The sequence below is a fragment of the Meriones unguiculatus genome, chromosome 10 (genome assembly GCF_030254825.1).
Source record: "Meriones unguiculatus strain TT.TT164.6M chromosome 10, Bangor_MerUng_6.1, whole genome shotgun sequence".
NCBI classification, from domain to species: Eukaryota; Metazoa; Chordata; class Mammalia; order Rodentia; family Muridae; genus Meriones; species Meriones unguiculatus.
In genome coordinates, this window is record NC_083358.1 from 86676166 (window position 1) to 86699551 (window position 23386).

The following is a 23386-nucleotide window of genomic DNA, read 5'->3' on the forward strand; positions in this document are numbered from 1 at the left end:
TTAAACAATACCATTAAAGTCACTTTAAGGATTAATGATAAAGGATGACTGTTACTTAGCATAGCAGCCAGAATCTAAGTGTCAGTTACTAATAATTTACAGATTATTATTTATTTCTTCAAATTATGTGTATGTATATGTCTCTGCTGGTGTTAGTCAAGGCCAGAAGAGGCCATCAGCTTCCCTGGATGTGGAATTACAGGTGTTTACCATCTACCCACCATGGGTGCCAATATGCAAACTCAGTAGTATCTCTGAAAGATGAGGAAGGGCTCTTAATCTTTGAGCCGTCTCTCCAGCCCCTGTTATCGTTAGCTACCCCTGGCTAATGGACATTACAAACATCTAATTCTGAAGGACTTGTATCTGATATTGTTCTTTTGGCATGTTTGATGTAGTGGTAAGAGGAAATTAGCAATAACCGAAGACATATATTTAGTAAATGGGACATGGTGTAGTTAGTAATTGAATAAGCTAAAGAGTGGCTCACACAGCTTTCGAGTTGATTCCTCAGCCCTTCATTTACTTCACTTGTAAGCATAAGGAACAATGTGGTGATTTATAACCCAGGATTCAAAGATTCTCTAGCCTTCTTTCACTAATAAATGTTTACTGAGAATGATCATCAATGACAACTGTGATTTTTCCGTTGTTACAGATTTTTTCCATTAAGATTAAGAACCTGATACTGTAAGAAGTAAATCTGATTAGAGATCCACAGCCAAATGATAGGCAGAGCTCAGGGAGTCTTGTGGAAGAGTAGGGGGAAGAATTGAGGGAGCCTGGGACTGGGAGGAGGAGGAGCTGCGATTAGGGTGGAAAAGATTAGAATATCACAGGAGCTGAATCCCTGTTAGGACAGGGGGAAAACAATGCATTCTTGAAGAATTCTCATCTGTAATTTAATATACTTTAATTAGGTCATCATGGTAGGACTACTAGACTTTGTAATGTTTCTTGTGCCTTTTCAACATAGCCTGGTGGACATAGTCTGGTGGATTTAAGTAAAAATAACCTTTTTGGAAGTGTTTTAAAACAGGCCTATTGGGATCCATATTGTAGGGGGCTTAAGTGTTCTCAGATAAGCAATCGAGAAAACAGGAATGTTAATTACTCTGGATTGTCTCCTCCATGGAGAAAACCTGTTTTCCACTCTGAAGGATGGAAGTCCGTTTTGTTAACCACCTGGTGACCTTTCCTGTCTGTACCAGATTGCACCCAAATCCCCGAGAACGTTTATCCCAGACTTTCTCTCCCTAGACCTTTATCATTAGCTTTGTTTTTAGCTCAACAGAACAGTCCTTAGAGGAGTTATCACAGGCAGTTTACAGCCTGATGACCTCTACACTATCTCCATCAGACTGCAGAAGTTTGAACCAACACAGGCTAAGCAGTGCCAAACCACATTTTCCTTCTTGTCCTTTGAGGCTCATTCCTCTGTCAGCATTAGAGCTTGCAGTGAATTCTACAATACAGCATTCATCTATCTGACTAATTCACCTTCATAATTGAAAAAAAAATGAAGAAATGTTCCCTATCATATAAAACTGAACAAATTTTGATACAGGTGAGCAATGATGAAAATGAAGCTTTGTTTGTCTTGGGAACGCAGAAATGACACTGTCCAATAGAGACCAGACACATGCACACACATAGTTACAGGAAAGAATGACTCATGCATTGATAAAGTATGATTATCCTTCTCCTAGTATCCCATTCCTTTTATCAGAGGTCTACTTTGCATCAATATACCTTTACCTATTTATGAAATTGCCTCTCTCCATTCAAGAATTTGAACACTGGAATCAGAGCTTGAGCATCAGAAAGACAAAAAAGGAAGAAAAAAATATCACACACTGGGTGTAAGAGATTTTTATCTCATCATCTTGGAAGACGCATCCTACATTAGAGACTTGAAGTTGATCTGTATAAAAATCACCGAATTTATATTTTCCAAGGAAATTTGTTTGACTCCTACCAGATCCCATATACATTTTTTTCTATAAGGCAAAGATTGAGTGTTAAATGAAGACAACAACAAGAGCAGTAAGATCATTCATTCATGGCCTTATAGTCTAGAGAAATAATAAAATGAAGAGACCCTGTCTCCATTAATATTGTTGTAAAATATGTATTCAACACTTAGTATAAATGAGAAATAATAAAAAAAAAACTACCCAGAAACTATTTATACAGGGAATAAAATTTTGTTTCCATCATATATGTCTTTATATTTTATTTTGAGGTTATATTATATATTCAAACATTTTGAAGATCGATAACGAATTTCTGCTTTCATTTTCATTAAAATTAAATTGAAAACAGGTTTGGCATGCATTATTTTTGTGATTCTCTGACTTGCTGTAAACTGTAGCAGTCTTGATTGCGTCTTCTGGAAGAATGACTACCGTTCCCGGGTTTCTTCAGGAGGCTCTACTGTCCTTGCACACTTCCTTTCCATTCTTCAAAAGTATTCACCTCTTAGATTTCTATATGTCCTTTAAGATTGTGCTATGACAACTCTTTCTGTCAGATTGCTGCTCATTTTGAGAAAGAAGTTCATATTTTCTTTTGTGCTGTCATCTTGCATTATTATTTTAATAATTATTATTAATTATAAGTGTCCTTTTCTGTGTCCATGTTCATGTGTGTGTGTGCCTCTGTGTATGTGTGTGTGTGTGTGTGTGTATGTGTGTGTTTGTGTGTGTGTGTGTGTGTCTGTTTGTTGGTAGGAATATCTCAAAATGTTTCAGGCATTGATAAATCAGAGGACAACTTGTGTTAGTGAGTGCTTTCCTTCTGTGACATGAGTTCTAGAAGGACAGTCATGCAAGTCCTTGGGCTTGTCACCAAGTTTCTCTTACCTGCTGAGCCCTGACAACTTCTTTAATTGTATCTCAAGATCAGCTCTTGACTGGGGTTTGTGTGTGTGTTTGCATGTGTGTGTGCCTGTGTCTGTGTGTACTAAGGAGTCTAGTTTGTGTTGCAGACAGGGCCACAGGGGAGGAGTTACTTAAAGGAGAATGAAGAACTTCTTTGTGCTACATCTGTGAAGATACTGTGTCTCTTTGTACCAGCAGTTTTTAAGTGTCTATATCGCCTCTGGAAGGGATAGAGTCTTTTTTTTTTCTTTCTTTTCTTTTTTTACAAAAACAAAACATCCCCCTCCCCCTGTGATTGAATTCTATTCAATTAAATAAATTCTATTGTATTTTCAAAGTGGCATCCAAGGAAAGAGATTTGAGGTGGAATATGTTAATTTCTCCTCAGTCTTTCCAGGAGGTAAGAGTGGAGAGTCAGTGAGGACATAGAATGCTTCAGAGTACTTTTCAGGGCTTTTTTAATGGGAGAATGTCCTGCTCACCTAAGGAAGATCTCAGTAACTCCTGCTTTGTTTGGTGGACAACCCCAAGAAAGATTTTGTGATTATAAAATATAAATGTAGTGATAAGGAACCCACATACATACCACTTCAAATAGGTTTTTTAAGATTTAAAAACTTATTTATGTTTTGGTGATAGGGATATATATATATATATATATATATATATATATATATATATATACCATTTCAAACAGGCACTTTAAGTTTTAAAAATGCATTTAGTTTCAATATGGTGACAACCTTTTCTCTATACCTTGCCTCTCTTTACTGTTCCTGGGGTCTATTTAGACTTATTTACATTTTCACATCTTGGATGGGTTTTTAGAAACCCGATTTTCTCCTTTTATCTGACATACGTTGTTTGATAAGGTGTCAGGGAAAACTGTACTCACTTCCTTGCATCCTAACTAGGTGCAAAACTCTTGCCTGTATTTCACATCAAAGTCTAACTCTTTGGTATCTAGCTTGGTAGCGTGAATTTGAACTGGGAGGACCTTGGAGGATTTTAATCAGAAGACCCGGCAACAATTCTAACCACAGGAATCAGGAGTTGAATAGCTGCATGAACATACATAATATCTAAAGTGTTTGAGGAACAGTTATAGTTTGGGTAACAATAATTCTTTTTATATACAGTTGTTCATGTTAATTTCTATATCATTTTTAGTAATTCGCTTACAAGGCTATTTGAATTACTCTCGAAGCCTATGACTGTGTTTATTTTCTATATTAAGATATCTTCTCACACCTTGTAAACCTAGAGTCATACCTCAATTTCCAATTTAAACTAAATCAGTCACAAAACAGTCAGTGATTATTTTGATATTGAGGGTTTTAAAGGGTGCATTATGAAAAAATTAACATGCAAAAGCAGCACAAAGCTAAATTATTTATTATGGAAAAATTAGTCAATCTACTTACTCCCCTAAATTTTACATGAATAAAATATTACAGAAAATTTCCTTTTGGGTGATCAGTATATAGATCAGAAACTCCCCAAAGAAACTGTATTAATAAAGTTAACTCATTCCTTATTAATGCCCTAGGCATTTCAGCAACATGCAAAGTGAAATATCCACCTGAAAAATGACTTTAATGATAAGTTATTTCTTTGCCTTATGTACATAATGGAAAATTAGTTCAGGAAGAAAATCTCAAAGGGACAAAAAAATAGCCAAGTGTGAAATTTGTGAATACTTTCTTGGATTGGGTACAAATGCTATCCAGGCCAATACTGGTGATAAATTCTTTCTATCCTATTTACAACCCAATCTTGATTAGTTAAGAGCTCATTTTCCAGTTTGTGAATTATCTAGGTCCTTGAATCTTCTTTTCCCTCTGGCTGATTACTTCCCATTTCTCTGCTCATTAGCATCTCTACCAAAAAGGGGAGGAGTCCAGGTGAAAAGAAAAACAGACCATACATTGGCAGTTCTTAATAATTTGATGCTTGGTTTAAAAAAGTAATTATTTTCCATTTGGCAGCATGGATACACGCAAGCTTTTTTCCTCTTTGATAAAACCCATGAAAGGCAGCACAGCACAAGGACAGGGCTACGGGATCAGATCTCCCAGTAGAATGTCAAAATCCTAGCACTTACAGTTTGCGAAATATCTGAGAAAAGAATTTGTCTTCACTTTATCATGAACTGGGGATGATAGCCTTACCATACTTTCTTCACCAAATGATTGAGAAAGGAATGGAAAGAACTATAGACTCAGCTATAAGCTGTTGAGTGTCTTTGTGAAGCTACTATACATTATTAGTCCTTGGATTTATATATAAAATCTCCTTGTCAATCGTTTTTGATTTATTATTACTATTATTATTATTATTTAAATTAGGGCTTGTTTTCTGGAAAGGCTCATTGCCAAGTTGTCACTGTTTATTTATTTATTTATTTTCTATGTTACCTTCTCTGTTCTAATGTTATAAAATGAGCAATAGAATGGTTGAAAGGACCAGTAAAGATGCAGTGTCATCTTTCCTGATGGGTTTGGCTCACTAATTCTTTCCTACCTACTGTTACGAAGATGATTCCCCAGTAACTGGACTTTGCATATATTCTTTCCAAAATGTTCTGCAGGCTAATGTGAATTAGTATTGTGGTTTTGGTTCTTTAAATGAAGAGAAAGCCCACAGATAGAATTTTGAATGAAATGATGGTCCATTATAGACTTTAAACTGTTCTATCAAAGTATTGCTTCTTTAACTATTCCTTGTTTGTGATGTTTTGAGCATGTTTGGTCAACCTGGCCAGACACTAAATATGTAGTCCAATCTCTCCCAAGACCATGCTTCTTTTAGATGGTTTATAGTGACTTCCATCATGCTTGTGGGTAACAGGCACAGAATTACATTCAACCTAGTTAGAATAAACACCTGTCTGTACAAATGAGTTTAATAAAAGAAAAGATTATTAAAATAAAAAATCTCTAGAACCCTTAAAATAGTAATTCATTAAAATTCTAAAAATTATATCAATGCTTGAATCTCACTAAGAAGGGTAATAAAAATACATATCACGGTGGATGAGGGGAAGGGTCTGGACAGGGGTTTGGATAGGGGATGGGACAGGAGGGATCAGGTGGAGAGAGGATGATGGAGAGAAAGAATACTGAGAGAGACAACCAGAATCGGAGGTTATGTCCAGTGAGCTAGACACCTAAGACAATGGAAACTTCCAAGAATCTATGAGGGTGACCCCACCTAACTCCTAGCAATGGGGGTTATGGAGCGTGAACCAGTCAAGACTTCCAACAGAAGGATTAGGACACCAACACAGATACAAAACCTACTACCTACAATTTGTCTTGCCTACAAGATGTGCTGAGGTTTTGGTGGTACAGAAATTGAGGGAGTAGCCAACCAATGACTGCTCCAGCTTGACACCTATGTCCTAAATGGGAGCCCACCCCTGACACTGTGGAGGGACAGGAACCAGAGGCTGGATAGCTCAAAGATCTAGGTAGAGAAGAATTGAAATCCTGCAACATGGCTGTTCTGGCAAGGGATCACATCCAAAGACCTTCTAGGTCAGTATGATCTGGCTTGAATTGAGTATACACCTTTAATTCCCAAATAATGATATCTAATTCAGGGGGCAGATAAAGCAAGAAATCAGAGAAAAATTTGATGGGATGAATCAGAGATAGGATAAGCCCAGCACTCATGAGAACAGAAGGGAAAGGGAAGCTACGTATGAGCAACATAGAGAGAGAGGGAAAATTTGTGGAGATAGTACAGTACAGTTCAGTGGAGTTAGGTGCAGTTGATAGTACAGTACAGTTCAGTGGAGTTAGGTGCAGTTTAGCTGAGTGCAGTTGGGTTTTTGCAGTTTGTTTCCTGGCGTTCAGAGGCAAGTTTTCCAAGCACAGCAATTCAATGAGAAGTGGAGAGAAGCCAGTTTGAATCAGTTAGTTTAGAGAGTAGTTTTGAGCCAGAACAGCTGAGTTGAACCAGACAGCCAGAGTTCAGAAAGAACTAGAAAGGCTGAGCAGTAAGTCTCAGAGGAGAAAGACATCTGAGTCCTAGGTTAACAGATGGAAGATGGAAGCTGAAACCTTCAAGGTCTGGGCTTGCAGAAGATTAGACTGTATGGAGGCTAGACGTTTCCAAGCCTAGGCCTAGCCATGTATTCATACAGTGTAGGTATGGCTCTCGTCTTATGCCCTCATCTGAGGAAACAGAGAACACATATCTTGTTATTTTTAAATCAATACATGTTTTTGAATAGCAAAAAAAAAAAAATAAAAAAAAAAATAAAACCATCATTTACAACCAGAATAGAATTAAACATGAATGGCAAACAAAGTCATTGAAATGATTCCTAATGATATTTTGCTGTATTCACAGATCAGTGTCTACCCTAGTTGGCATCAGAGTGGCTTCACCCTGCATCTGATGTAAACAGATGCAGAGACCCAAGCCAAACATTAGATGAAGCTTGGGAAATCATGTGGAAGATGGGGAAGAAGGATAGTAGGAGCCAGTATGGTCAAGGACAGCACAAGAACACCCATAGTATCAATTAACCTGGGGCCTTAAGGGCTCACAGAGACAAAACTGCCACCAGGGTGCCTAATGGAATTGACCTAGGTCCTCTGCACATATGTTTAAGTTATGTAGCTTGATCTTCTTGTGGGACTCCTAACAGTGGGAGCAGAGGCTGTCCCTAACTCTATTGCCTGCTTTTGAGACCCTTTCCTCCTACTGGGTTGCCTTGTTTTTCCTTAATAGGGGAGGATGTACCTACCCTTGTCTTATTATAACTTGATATGCCATTTTGGTTGATATCCCTGGGAGACCTGCCTTTTCTTGAAAATAAATAGAGGTCAAGTAGATGTGGGGGGTTGGGAGAGAAAGGAATTGTGGAGGAGATACTGGGAAGGAAGGAGGGAGGGGAACTTTGGTCAGTATATAAAAAGTAAAACAATTAATTAAGATATTCTAAAATGATTTTAAGTGAATATCTTAAAAGACCCAAGCAGTGAGATATGAAATTAGTTTCACATGAAAACTAAAATCGTTGAAATACCTGTTTGGTGAAAACAAAAGCTGAAGAGAAGAAACAGTATCAACAACCCTACCCATAAGAAAAGAAAAAGGAAGGAAAGAAGGAAGGGATGGATGAAGAAAACAAAAAGGAGGGGAAGGAATGAGGAAAAATGGGGGAATGAGGCAGAGAACAGCATGTAAATGCAGGATCCTCCTTTAGCTGGTAACCCAGAGCTTGCCTGCTCAATTTCAACTCCATAAAATAAAGGAAGCACTTTCTAAATCTAGTTTTAGAAGATAACAGATTAAATTGCCTTAGAAACTAAGAGAAGATAAATAGTACAGATTTGAGCAGAGAAGCAGGGAGGTAACTGTTAAAAGTTTTATGTGATCCTTCTTCTTCCCTGAAATCCCTATGCCTGATAGGCTATGGTAAGATGGAAGGGGAGGGGGACCTCCCCTATCAGTGGACTCGAGGAGGGGCATGGGAGGAAAAGAGGGAGGGAAGGTGAGATCTGGAGAGGATGAGGGAGGGGGTGGCAGTTGGGATACAAAGTGAATAAATTGTAATTAATAAAAAAAATTAATTTAAAAAAAGAAAAGAAAAAAAAAGGTATTAGAATGGAGTCTTCCCAAAATCAGAACCCAAGGTTACCAGAGAGATATTAAAGGAAGTGGATCCACTGAACGCATGTCTTAGCTGTTTTTGCTGTGACTGTGTTCAGCATTCATTTGTTCACAGAGAGACCTAGCCCCTCTCATGAATTTATTTGGATACAAGAACAATCAGAATTCATTGCATCTCCCCATTCCCTTGTGTTTCTCTCTAGCTATGCACCCTGCTCAGTGCCATGCCTCCAAATCAGAGAGACACTTTCTTGCCCAAAGGCAGTCTGATTACAAAAGGACAGGGAATTTGCAAAAGCCTGTATTGTTACCAGTTAATGATTGTATAATGACTACTTTAAAGGGTTTGATAGATTGTTCTTAAGATTTTTCTCATCCTAAATGACACCAACCACCAACATTTTAATCGCTCACAAAGCCAAAGCTTAGAAACTCAGCCCACATGCCTTAGATTTCTTAATGCCGTGTAAGGTCAGTTTTAACTTTCTGTTGATTTCCTGTGACTCAGCGTCAAAGTGAGGCTGCTGACAATGGGAGATCGTTCTGTGGATGGCTCTGAGGTACCCAGGGTAGCCCAGAAGCTGGGCTGAGGAGATAGGAGGCAGGGTATTTGAATTCAGCCTAGCTGAAAAATGAATCTTGTGATGCATCTCATCCAAAGTGCTAATATGATTTCACAGAGAACCTGCTTTTAAACTGATTTGGCGAAGTACAGTCTTCTCTGAGCTGGGCTCCTGGACCGTATAAAATGGAAGAAGTGAGCTGAACACGCGTGTCTATCACTTTCTGTTTCCTAGCTGTGGATTCAGATTGACCAGCTGCTTCAAGCTCCCGACGGCTGGACTTGAGTGTTGTGATGATGGACTCTGCTTCTGAGCTGCACGCTGAAATAAACATTTTGTCCTTTGAACGGCTTCTGCCACGCAGGGTGTTTTAGCCTTGCAGATTCAAAGGCAATCCTGGCCTACATTGGGAGTTCTTAGGTTAGCCTGAGCTACGTTGTGAGACATTATTGAAAAGAAAATTAGTTAAATTAGTGTTGTCACTGACACTATTAGCATTAGGGACCATTGATATTTTTATGTACTCTATTGTTAATTCACTGCTGCTCTTTGCTTAAAGGAGGGTCTCTGTGAGCTGGAAAGCTCCATCTTAATTAGAAAACACACTGTAGACATGCAGCTTCCTATACGGTGGTTGTATAGCCAGTAGCAATAGATTTCTGTAATGTTCTCTAATGACTTCTAGCTTTATTACACACGGCATACATGGACATGCTACTCATCTCTGTATTTTGTTATGACAAATATCATGCTGTGGCTGAAGGATGTGACTCCTACATTAGCTCCCGTTCCCCTCAGGAGTCCTCCCATCTTCATGGTTCAAATTACTAGGCCAGTGAGCTGCTTGGGGATTTGTTTCAGAGATTTTAACTTTGGATGTGAAAGTGTGCCTGTTCTATTAGAGAAAGTAATTATGTAACCTATGATCTGCTACATTATAAAGGTCACATTATTTAAGTCCGAAAAATGACTAGCAGCTGTATTTTAACAGGCATAAATTTTAAATTTACCCATCTCAGTCTCTAGATTTAGAAATCTAGGTCTTTTGGGTGTTTTATTTTTTTTATTTTTTCAATTATTCATTCTAGTGGATCTTGCTAAAGTTATATCTGTTTTTGGATTGCTCAAACCAGGTCTGTTTTTATCCCATTTTTATATTTTCTTTTCACTGATTTTTCCCCTATACCGTTAATTTTAAGTATGTCATTTAATTACTTACTTTAAGCTGAAGTAACTTTCCCTCCTAGTTTTGAAACTTAGAATTTGAGGTCATTATTTTGATACTTTACTTCATTTATCATGCATGCATTTGATAGTACACTTTTGCTCATGACTAATTCCTATACACCTTACAACAAATTTAAGCATATTTTAACTTCTATTTGCTTCAAAATACTTTTAATTTCATTTTTGACACAAGAGTTTTGAACTCTTGAGTATTTTCCAAAAACATTCTGTTTCAATTGTGAATTGAATTATTTTGTCATCAGTGGGTGTACTTTGTATTACTTAAATTACTTAGCACTTCTTCCATAGACTAGAATACGGCCCAGTTTTTCTAAACGCTCTGAAAACATTCAGAACAAAACAAAACAAAACAGTTTTATTGCCATTAACTGATATGCTCCAAAAGTGTCAAATAGATAAGTTGGTTGATAGTGTTTTCCAGATATAATACTTTCATTCTATTAATTACTGATATCAAGGTAACAGACATCGAAATATAATTGCAGGTTTTCCCATTGTTCCTGAAAGCTATATTGGTTTTTTTGCTTCATGCATCTTTCAGCTATGTTATTATGTATATAAACAGTGCTGTTATGGTCTATGGATAAATTGATCCTTTACCATGACAATGTGACTGTTTTGCTGTTTGGTTCCAGTGATATACTTGCTTTGACATCTATTTTATCTATTATTAATGAAATAATATTTATTTTATTAGTGATGACATGGAATATTATTTTGATGCTTTTAATATAATCATGTTTGAGTTTTAGACTTAAAAACTATATCTTAAGTATAGCTGAGTCTTGTTTTTATTTCTAGTCTGTAAATCTATGCCTTTTAATTGAGGTGTTTAGATTATATTTTCAGTGTGACATGGAATGATCATGCTTAACTCTATTATCTTGGTCTAAATTTTGTTTTTTTTTTTTTCCTTCCTCCTCTACCACTCCCCTCTCCCTCCCTTTTCTTCTTCATATGTTTTAAATGATTTTATGTTGATTTTACTTTTTAGATAGAGTCTCATGTTGTAACTCAGGCTGGCTGGAACTCACTGTGTGTCCCAAGCTATCTTCAGGCTCACAGTAATTCCCCTGACCAAGCTTCTCCTGTGTTGAGATCAAAGGCATGAGTCTCCACACCTGATTTATCTATGCTATTGTTTCCTTTTACCTGTCTTCTTTTGTAATGAGTGGAACATTTTATGCCTACTGTTCTTTTTAATTAATATATTCATAATTATACAATTACAAAAGAAACAAAAAGGTCCCCAAGTTTCTGGATAAAGATCACACTTATCCACGAGTATAAGGACATATATTTGGGATGAGGTTAATAACTGTTAGATTGGTTACTGTCAAAGTATGTGTGCCACTACTTCATCCTTAAGGTTATCAGGTGATGCTGATCATTGTTGTGGTTCACAAGCATCATAGCTTCATTTCCTCCTTTGGAACCATGAATAGCACCTTCTGATACATGAATGTTAGTCCTCAGGGATGGCATGTTCAAGTCAGTTTCAGCTCAGATGTATCTGGGCTTGGGTCTCAAATGCTTAGTGTCATCAGCAGTAGGAATGTGCCTTCCACCTTTGGGGCAAGAAGGAAAATGGCAGTAGCATATAACATTTGAGGAGTCTCTTAGGCAACCCCCAACAATAACTCAAAAGTTGATTTCTCATGCCTGGTTTTGCAGCTTTTGTTAGATGGCTTGACTATTGTCATCAAAGAAAGCAAAGTTTCATTTAAACTAAATTTTATTTTTATACAACTACTTACATGGATTATATTTTTGTTTTAGGTAGATAATTACTAGTATGATTCCATATTGTTTTCGGACATTTTTATTGTTATTTTTACTATCCTCCCTTTTGTATTTCTCTGTCTCCCCTCCCTAATTATTATAATTATAATTTTTTGATTTTTTTTATTTATTACAATTTGTTTATGTTGTATCCCAGCTGTAGCCCCCTCTTTCTTCTCTTCCCAAGCCCACCCCCTCTCCCTCTTCTCCCATGACCCTTCCCCAGTCCACTGATAGGGGAGGTCCTCCTCCCTTTCCATCTGACCCTAGCCTATCAGGTCTCATCAGGACTGTCTGCATTGTCTTGTTCTGTGGCCTGGTAAGGTTGCACCCCCATAAGGGGGAGGTGATCAAGGAGCCAGCCACCAAGTTTATGTCAGAGACAGTGCCTGTTCCCATTACTGAGGAACACACTTGGACACCAAGCTGCCATGGGCTACATCTGTATAAGAATTGTAGGTTTTCTCCATGCATGGTCCTTGGTTAGAGTATCAGTCTCAGAAAAGACTCCTGAACCCAGAATTTTGGGTTCTGTTGTTCTCCTTGTGGAATTCCTCTCCCCTCCAGGTCTTTCTATCACCCCTTCTTTCATAAGATTCCCTGCACTCTGCCCAAAGTTTGTGTATCAGTCTCAGCATCTACTTTAATGCCCTGCTGGGTCGAGTCTTTCAGGCCCTCTGCAGTAGGCTCCTGTCCTGTTCCCTATTTCTCCATCTTACAAGGTCTATCTTATTTGCCTTTCTGAATGAAGACTGATCATCTTACCCAGGGTCCTCCTTCTTGATTAGCTTTTATAGGTGTACAGATTTAGTATGATTATCCTATATTATATGTCTAATATTCACTTATAAGAGAGTATATACCATGTGTGTCTTTCTGCTTCTGGGATACCTTAGTCAGGATGATCTTTTCTAGTTCCCACCATTTGCCTGCAAATTTCCTTTTTTTCTTTTCTTTTTTTATTTCTGGAAGCTTAAATCTTTTATCTATTTTCTGTTTCTTAGCCTTTTGACCATTTGGAATACAGTTTTAATAATAATTCTGTCTTGACAGTTCTGAGATGCTTTATGTCAACTGACTGTTCTTTGACTATAAATTTATATTTTCCTATTTCTTACACAGAAAGTGAATTTTGTTGGCTGTAATTCACTATGAAGTTTTTCTTTGTTAGACTAGATATTTCTGTATTACTCAAAGTGTTACTAATTTCAGCTGTGGCAGCTAACTGCAATGCTGAGTTGGGAGCCTCCCTTGCCTTCTCCTCAGTGGTTTCCATCGGTGGTGCTTTCTAGTTCGTTGCTAGAGTCTAAGAAAACAAGTTTATGGAAACAAACAAACAAACAAATGAAGCAAGGCTTTGCCCTCTACTCCACTCAGACAGTTTTTCTCTAAAGACTTTTGACTCTGTGAATAAAAGTTCATAGTCTGCTACACAACACACACTGTGTATGTGTGTGCGCGCGCGTATGTGTGTGTGTGTGTGTGTGTGTGTGTGTGTGTGTGTGTGGCTTCTGTGTAGGTTCCTGACATCTTCCATGTTCTCAGTGTCTCTCTACTCTTGTTCCCTATCTTATGAATTCTATCCCTCTGGTCTTTTGGCTGTGTCTCAGTTCATTCCTAGAAACTCTCAGTGGAAGGGCAGAATGCTGTTTTGTCACATTTCAGTGATTAATGTTTTTACAGTCTAATGTTTCTTTTAGGAGAATAAGCCAAGTTTTCAAGTTTTTTTACCAATGCTGTAGCCAAAGTTTTCTTTTAAGAGTCTGGAGACACCTCTCTCAAGAAAATATCTGGCAACTCCACAACCCCTCTGCAAGTCCCCCTGCTCTACATCAAAGCCTGTGAACCACCACAACAACCAGTCTGTGTGGAAAGATGTCCCCAATAGTGCAATAACAGCAGCCTGATTTGGCTACAACCAACAGTTGTCCAATTAGGCCCCAAACTCTTTCTTTCAGTAGAAGAAAATCATGCCTGGCACTATAAACTAGCCAAGTGTTCATAGCTGGAAAGGTCACAGTTCTTATAGGAGAATATATGTTGTTATTTTCATAAACCAACACAATTTCTAACCAAATCTAAATATTTATCATTATTCCCACAGATAAATACAGACCTCACTCCCTCATCAAAGAAGCTGCATTTTGCAGCAACAGAGGCCACTACAGAGATCCATAAATGGTAAAAATAGAGAGAAGTGACACAAGGTTTCTAGTCTCACTGGAATATTTCTAACTGAAGACCTGCATCAGAAAACATGGAGGAAGAGAGGGCAGGAAGGTTGTTAGGGTCAGAGGATCTCCTTGCTGCTGGATAGCATCTTCTAGACATGTTCTTGATGCTGTGCCCATGAAATGTCAACAATACGGCTACCTAAACATGACCTAAATAACAACAACCCATGTAATCAAGCCGACATGTGTATATGCGTGTGGGAGGAGAGAAGTAGAAATGATGAAAATAAGGTTCTCTTAAAAAGTAAGTTAAACACTTGATACAGAATGTCAAAACAATCACATAGCCACAGGTTATCCAGGGCATTCCCCGTTCTGATACATTCATCTCCACTGTTGTTTTTTTTTTTTTTTTTTTTTTTTGCATAATTTAACTCATTTTAAAGCTTTTCTTTGGATTCTATGCTTCGACTAGAAATATGGTTAACTGCCACACTTTCTCTGTGTTTTCTTTCTTTCTTTCTTTCTTTCTTTCTTTCTTTCTTTCTTCTTTTTTCTTTCTTCTTTTTTCTTTCTCTTTCTATCTTTTTCTTTTTTCTCTTTCTTTCTTTGTCTCTCCCTCTTTCTCTCTCTCTCTCTCTCTCTCTCTCTCTCTCTTTCTTTTTGAGACAGGGTTTTTCTGTATAGCTTTGGCTTTCCTGGATTCACTTTGTAGATCAGGCTGGCCTCAAAATCACAGGGATCAGCCTGCCTCTGCCTCCCAGATTGCCAGGATTACAGGCATGTACCACTTCACCTGGCTCTTTCAGTGCTGTTTTAAATGGTATCTATGTAATTAAATGAATAAACAAAAGGGAAGCAAAGAAACATAATGAGTGAAATATTAGATAGAAAACCTTGCATTTCATAAAACAAAATATTTATTCATTCATTCATTCACTCATTCACTCATTTATTATTTGAGATAAGGTCTCATTATGTAGCCTGAAGGGCTCAAACTTGCAATGCTCTTTTTCCTAATAAATAAGATTAGAGGCATGTGCCACTAGGCTTGGCACGGTCTTTAATTTTTTTATTGGTACCTATTTAAAAATAATCTTTTATATAAACCAGTAGTTCATAGTTTTTTGAAAATCACTTTCACTATATATTTAAAGTGGTGCAAGTATGCTGTTACCTTTGCTTATCAAATATTTATTGTAGACTCTATCATGAAAAATTATTAGCTTAAACTGGAAATAAAAGTTACATACAAAAAGTATTTTATGGAGTATAACAATACATAGTAGTGAGTAATGACTGTGTGTCAGAATGTCATTCATAATTTCTCAAATATTCCGTATAACGACCTCTGAGGATTGTTACTATCACACAGGTAACAACTGAGGCTGACAGTGCTGCGGAATGACAAGGTAGTTGAAAGCCTATGTTTGCGTTCCTACCCACACTGACTATGAGCTCTCTGACATTTTCAGCTCTGAGAACGTCAGAACAGAGCAGGGCATGAACTATTGTCCTCCGATTCACTTTGAAAATTCCCATTACTATTAAAATTTATAGCAGGGATGGAGAGATGGCTCAGAGGTTAAGAGCACTGGCTGCTCTTCCAAAGGTCCTGAGTTCAAGTCCCAGCAACCACATGGTGGTTCACAACCATCTAGGATGGGATCTGGTGCCCTCTTCTGGTTTGCAGGTAGAACACTGTATACATAAAAAATAAATCTTTAAAAAATTATGTTAATTTTATAAACCAGATTGCTTGCAATTCCAATGAGATAGCACTAATAGTAAATCGGAGGTAAGATTCATCTACAAGTTAGGTACAGGAGGGAGGCTGAGAAATACCCACATCCTCAGAAATTTATAAACAGAATTAAGAAAGCACTGTGGTGTGAACAAGGGAACCATTTCCAAGGGATACACCAGCCTTCCCTTCAACAGCTGCTCTGGTGGTTTCCTAATTTATTACTTTTTAATCAGCTTGTAGAAATGGATAGAAACAGAGACTTGACAAGCTCAGGAAACTCCAGAGGGAATGAAGGCAGAATCAAGTAGAGGGACTCTTGAATTTTTGCATGTGAATATTCCCCTTCAGCTATGAGGAAAGAAGGATCAAAATGGTGTTTGCAATAAGAGGATATTTAAATTGCCAACTTTTAACGGTCATTGCTGACCAGACAGCAGATATCATTGCTGACCAGACAGCAAATATATACTTTCATCTATTACTAAATTCATTTTTTTTCTAAACAAGTGAAAGTAAAGTAAATAATGTTTTTTTTTTTTTTTTTTTTTTTTTTTTTTTTTTTTTTTTTTTAAATTAAGCCTGCCTGTGGTGAATCAGCCCTTATGGAGGCTGTTAGGAGACCCTATTGAGCAGGCTGAATGATAGAAGAAGCAAGGGACATTCTAAGTGTTTGAATGGTATCTGTAGACACCGTATTTCTGAATTGAGAATTTAATGTGAGGTCTGGTAACTGCTCAAACCAAAGTCTGACTGAGCGGTTGACATTATTTTCTATAGGAGAAAATAAGCTACAGAACAAAAGAACTGGGCTACCAAGGGTTCTGAGGAGAGACTGAAGCCAAAATAATATTGCCTAATGTCAGTTAATAATATATATATATATATATATTTTTTTTTCTTTTTGGGAAGTCTGTAGTTGAGAAAGAAACATTTGAGGGGCTAGCTGAGTAAAACTTGGAATATCATTGCTTCTCTTTTTCCTGGATTATATTTTTGGTTCATTAATTTAATTATTATTTTTGTGTATGTGTTTGCCTGAGTGCTTATCCCTTCTAGTCTATGCAGTTGTTAGTGGAGCCAGAGGAAGCTATTGGATCCCCAGGAACTAAATTTACATATGGTTGTGAGCCAGCATGTGTGTGTTGGAAACCAACACAGCCATGGTACTTCACCACTGTGCCAGCTCCCACAGTCGCTTAGCTTACATAGGACTGAAAGAAATTCCACCTGGCTTAGGTTGGTTCTCTGTAGCTATGATAAAATACCACAATCCAGAGATCTTGGGCAGGAAAAGGGTTTATTTTGTTTACACTTCCACATTGCACATTCATCACATTCATCTGTGATGAAGAAGTTAGGTCAGGAACTCAAACAGGAACCTGGAGACAAGAACTGAAATGGCCATGGAGAAAAGCTGCTTACTGGCTTGTGTCTTCTAAATCTGGCTTGCTCATATGCCTTTATTACACAATCCAGAAGGACCGCTTGCCAGGGCTGGCCTACCCACAGTGGGCTGAGTCTTCCCACATCAGTCATTAGTCAATAAAATACTCCACACACACTCACATGCCTACAGGTAAATCTGAAAGACAAAATTCCTCAAAGGATGCCCCCTCTTCCAGGTGAACCAACTTATGTCAACTAGAGAGAGAGAGAGAGAGAGAGAGAGAGAGAGAAGAAAAGTGAAAAAATAGAAAAAGAAAAATGAAAAATCAAAGAAAACACAAAGCACCACAGCTTCCCAAGGTATGATGGAAGGATTTTGAGTTCTGCCTTACACAGTAGCACTGGCCCAGACGAGAATGCACCATGCCTGCTACTCCTCTGATTAGCATTTCATAAATACATCAGTATGTGAAGCTCAATTCCAAATGAAAAGAAGACGATCTTAGTAAATAATTCTAACAGAGTTTCATATATCAAGGTCCCAAAATAATGCTGATTCCGTAGGAAACAAAATCATCCAATGAGCTTAATAAAAATTACAGATTCTCTAGCTATGTACACACACACACACAACACACGCATGCTTGCACTCACTGTGTCCATACCACAGTTTGTGAAATAACTGAACTCAGGACTGCACCACACTCTTCCATTAGGAACCCCAAGTGATTCTAACATGCAATTAGAATTGAATTTTCAGCCTAAGTTCCACAGAAGCCTTGATATATATAGGCTTGAACGTCAATGAATGATACTTTTATTTTCTACTAACATCTCACTGAAATTTAGTATTTGTAATCATGAAGGCCACAACTCACGTCAGTTTTGTGGATGATCCATATCGACACGGGCAGAAATCATGGAGAGACATAATACAGCGGATATGGCCACCTGAAAGCCTCTGCCCACTGCTGCATCAGAATTGCAAATAGTAGACCCCAAGCCATGCCACTTTGTCTGCATCAGTGAGTGAAATGTATCAGTGGGAAATGGTGCTGAACATCTGTAGCCCTAGCACTTTTAAGGTAGAGGCAGGAGAGTCACAGTTTAGTTTATGTTACATAGTGAGTCTGAGGCCTGTCTCAGCTACAAGAGATCATGTATCAAAAAAAAAAAAAAAAAAAAAAAAAAAAGCAAGAAAGAAAAGAAAGCAAGTCGAATGTCATATCTTTTCCCCCCAGTTTTAGGTATATATGGCAAGAAAGTAAGACATAAATTGCTAGAGAATGAAAAGGATCTTACAAGAAAAAAAGATAGGTAAGAGACGAAAGAATGTGAGTAGGTTTGAAGGAAGTATAATACATACTTGTTAAAAATTTAAACAGAAGACAATTGTTAAATTTCCTCCTGCTGACAAGGTGGCCTCAGTAGGCCACAGAAAGGGTCCAGACAGTTCTTGACGAGGCTTGAGAGGCTATGGTCAGATAGTAGGGGAGGAGGACTTCCTCTATCAGTGGACTAGGGGAGAGGCATGGGAGAAGATGAGGGAGGGAGAATGGGACTGGGAAGAGGAAGGAAGGGTGGGACCAGGAGTAGATGAAGGTAGGGGCTACAGCCAGGATACAAAGTTAATAAATAATAATAATAATAATAATAATAATAATGAAAAATCTTGAATAAAAAAGTTATGACTATAGTCTACCTCGCTCTTACTTTGTACATATTTATGGCATATGTTTTTGCACACACATATGGAGAATGTGCATATTCAAGCAAGAGTATGCGGAGGCCAGAGGTCCATGTCAGAAATCTTCCTCTATTGTTTTCTTCCCTACTTTTTGATGCAGGGGTCTCTCATTGAAGCTAGAACTAAAAGGGAGCAACCGAGATCAGCCCATCTCTCCCTCAGGCTACCACTGGCCTGAAGCAGAACTTAACACATGCATGCCACAAGGCCAGACTTTTTACGTGTGTGCTGGAATCTTAATCCAGATTCACATGCTTGAGAGATAGGCACTTTACCCACTCAGCCATCTTGCCAGCTTCCTCTCTCCCGTTTTCAAAATATATTTTGAATATCATTCTTTTACATAGTTGTGATCCTTCATAACCTTAATAATTCTGAAGTGTGCCTTTATTATTCTGAAAAGCAAAGGAGCTTATGTTTTTACCCTCAGTGGAAGGAGTCTGTGGTACACAGAGATTAATAATTTGCACTTAGAGGCTACTGGCCAGTAACACCTCCAGGAAAGAGGATAGTGAACAACCTACCTAGAATCCTTGTGAACATAATTGCAGGCAGTGCCGTTAGCTGAGAAATAGTTTCCCCAGCAGTGAGGATGAGGTGGTAGGGAATGAATAAATACCTAGCCACTGTCCCTCTATTAATATCTCCATAAGCCCTCCTCCTGGTCTGGTCTATTTACCAGCAGCTTCACTGCTGAATGCCTGACTGCCTTCCCCTAACTTCCAGTTGGCCAAAATTATGCAAAAACATGTCTCTCCTTGCTAAGTCACTACATTCAGGCAAATCAAGGCATACTTTATTTTTTGTTGTTATTTTGTTTGTTTGTTTTACATTTTTAATTTTTTTTATTAAGCCTAAAATACGCCAGTTCTTGGCTTTTGTAATACGGGTGAAAAGATTGACTTTAAACTGATTTCTGTAAGCCCTAATTATACAGTATATTTCATAATAAGCTTTGCAAAATCTCAGCTCAAGAACAAAAACTCTGTTAGTAATAACTTGTCACTACAATGGTCCCTATGCCAAATTTAATTCACAGATGAATATAAAGGAAAATTTAAGAGCCGAGCAGGTCTAACTTGGAGGTGGGCTCTATTACAGCATGAGTTCTGGGACCCCTCACATCTGTAGCTGTCTCCTCTGGTTCATAAGCAACGGTAGTCTCCCATTTGGAAACAGACCCTAGCTTACAGATATTAGTTCCCTGCATCCCTGTGGCACAATTTCTTTCTCAGAAAACTTATCCCTTGCTTAGAAGCTGCCACAGTGGGTTGATTATCCAATCCCCATCATTAAAGGTGGAAGCCACGCACTTGAGAATGATGTGGGAAAACTCCAGTGAGAGTGATAATTAAAGTTGGAAAATGAAGGGTCACCTGCCTTCAGTCAGCTCATCGGCTTTGGCATCAGAGTAATTCTGAAACAGTGGGGAAGATGGTCTTCTCAGCATGGCAGGATCTGGGTGCACACGTGCTCTTTCCGTGGGTTCAAATGAGAATGCCACTTTAATTGTGTTTAAAATGTTATCTTTGGTATGGGGAGTAAAAACGAGAGAAATGAGTTCTAAGAATACAGAGAAAAGACTAATGAGTATAATCTAAATGGGAAAAGAATTGGGAAAAAAAAGTCATGCATTTTTTTTTTCAAACACACACAAAAGCATTGCAAGAGAACATTGTTGCCAGGGTGATTTAACATTTAAAGTTCTCCTTTCTGCTTGACTGTGGGATCAGAAAGCCAGGTGCTTCAACCTAGATTCTCTGTCTTCTGACTATCACCTCTTGGTGCCCATTATTATAACAACTTATTCCTGCCTCAGAAACACAAACAAACAAAAAACAACAACAAAGACAGTATCATGTGAGGTTAAGAAAGCTTTTATAAGGAAAATAGGGTTTTGTTTTTGTTTATTTGTTTTTAAAGAAACCTTGGTTTCATTCAACACTGAAGGAGTTTGAGGAGGGGAATTGTATTTATTTCATACTGTTTTATATGTTACTTTTAAAAGAAATGTTGAATTTTGAAGAACAACGTAGAGAGGTATAGATAATAAAAGCAAAATTTAAGTACAGACTACAACTTTGGGATAGAGTATATATTCAGTCATGAATAAGATCTCTTGCTTCCCTGTACCTCAGTTTCCACTATGAATTTGGGCATGTGACAGTATCAAGTTTATGAAGATGTTGAAGCATCCAGCAAGTTTAATGCATAAGTTTAATCCTTTCATAACAATATCTGGCACAGAGCAAGCGGCTTGTTAAGTACTTAGTCACCAGGGTGATGAGAAGGATATGTTTAGCTGAATATTCAGTACTACAGACCAAGTTAGGATACTTATTAATACTTTTTGTTTTCACAGTTGGGTTTCTTGGGCTCAGCATCTAAAGAAAGGACATGGATCCTTTAGAAAACAAACACTTGGCATCATTGTTGCAGACACTTAACTGTATCACAGGAGTCATAATTGCAACATCAGGCTCCCAACCTGAAAAACTCCTAATGAGCAGATGCTAAAGATTTCTGATGGGTCTCCATAGTTCCCTTTACATCTGAAGAATTGTTTTCAGGAAGATCAGTTATGTCTATTGTAACTGACTGTATTTTGTTTCAGGGTAAGATTGACTATAGCCTTCAAGCTGAATACCTGCTGGACAACAGCATGTGTCCCTGGAAGACTGATTTTTCAGATTATAAGGAAACATTCACAAATTCCACTAAATTCAAAGGTATTTAAATATTTAAAAATACATATCACGAGAGGATTAACATGTCCTTTTTTGTTCTTATAATTTTTTTTTTATGACATAAACACACACTGTTGGATGCTTCAGTTCCCATTCACCACAGCTCATTGAAAGAATAAGGAAGAGACAGAAGGAGCAGGGAGTGAGAGAATGAATGAATGATACCAAGAATAACCTCAATTAGACTACTGAAGGTAAACACTTTTTATTTCATGGAAATTTGATTTTACTGCAAGAATTCTGTGTGGTTCCTTAAAATTAAAGTTTTCTACAAAACATAGCGAGTTCATTCAGGCTAAGAATGTTAAGATTATTTGGTAAATTATCTCCCACTGAAGAAATATAAATAACCAACATAAGATATTCTGTTTCAGCCTTAGTCTTATATATAAAATGATTTATAGCCTGCAATTTCTCCCTGAGGTCACCACCTTCATAAATACCAGCCACATACGATGAAAACCAACTCAATAAAATGGGTATTTCATTCCTCTTCCCTCTGCTTATGTAGAGACTTCTTCCATGCACAGTGCCCATTTATAACAAAGCCTCACATTGGGAGGGATTTTATGAGTTCTCCAGCTTTCTTTCTTTATCTTTCTATGCATCAGCCAAGCAACTGGCAGATTCTTTAATAAAATATATTATACTCATTAATATTTATAAGCCTATGAATTGGATGTTTAAATAAACATCCAGCAACTCACTCGTGCCCATTCTCTTGTTTTAGATGTTAAATCACACTTACATTGTCCGGGAAGTCAGCCTTTAGTTCTGAGACACTGTGACACCAATAAGCAGCTGTTTTCTCACTGATGAGCTCAATGTTGAGGAAGGAGCTTTGTCCTGGGCCATACAGGGGGCCAGAGGTGGTTCCCCGGATGATTCTCGGTGAAACATTTGTCACGATGTCCTAATGAAAGAAAAAACATATTGTTTCTGTTCTACAAAGAAAATCTGAGATCTTTATTGTATACTCATTTCCATGTGACAATATTTTACCAAGTCTCTTCTCACATTTTTCCAGATGAGATTTTAACATGCTTTATATTACAGATGAGCATATGCTCTTTTCAAATGAAATGGTAGAATAAAATATTCGTTAGCGTTTGCTAACTTCCTGAAGTTCTAGATTGTACATAGTAGAATAAAACTTTTTAATTAAATAATTTCCTGGTGGTTTAGGCTGTACATATTTTAGTTTGTTTCTAGTTCAAAAATAAAAATAAATAAATAAATAAATAAAACATTAAAATTCCATGTAGGTCTATGTAATCTAAGTAACACTAATCATTAACTCCAGTAAGAATTAATGTTTAAAGACAAATGCATATTTTTTGAAATGTTATTTAAATGCAAATCAACAAAGAAAAACATAATACTATTACTAGCTCATTAAACTTTCACACATATTCTAACAAATTAACCGGGTCAAATTACATATATATATATGTATATATATTCATATGTCTACCTATGCAC

The 23386-nt window shown here is 37.5% G+C and overlaps 1 protein-coding gene across 4 annotated transcripts in view; it reads right to left on the reverse strand.

Annotated features, from left to right (window-relative positions):
• Dpyd (dihydropyrimidine dehydrogenase) overlaps window positions 1-23386 on the reverse strand; it is a 925939-nt gene that overhangs the window by 343522 nt on the left and 559031 nt on the right. For all 4 annotated transcript variants that reach the window (XM_060392818.1, XM_060392819.1, XM_060392817.1 and 1 more), the window contains exon 14: window positions 22653-22817. In XM_060392818.1, coding sequence (XP_060248801.1) covers window positions 22653-22817 — 165 coding nt within the window. The remainder of the gene's footprint in view (window positions 1-22652; window positions 22818-23386) is intronic.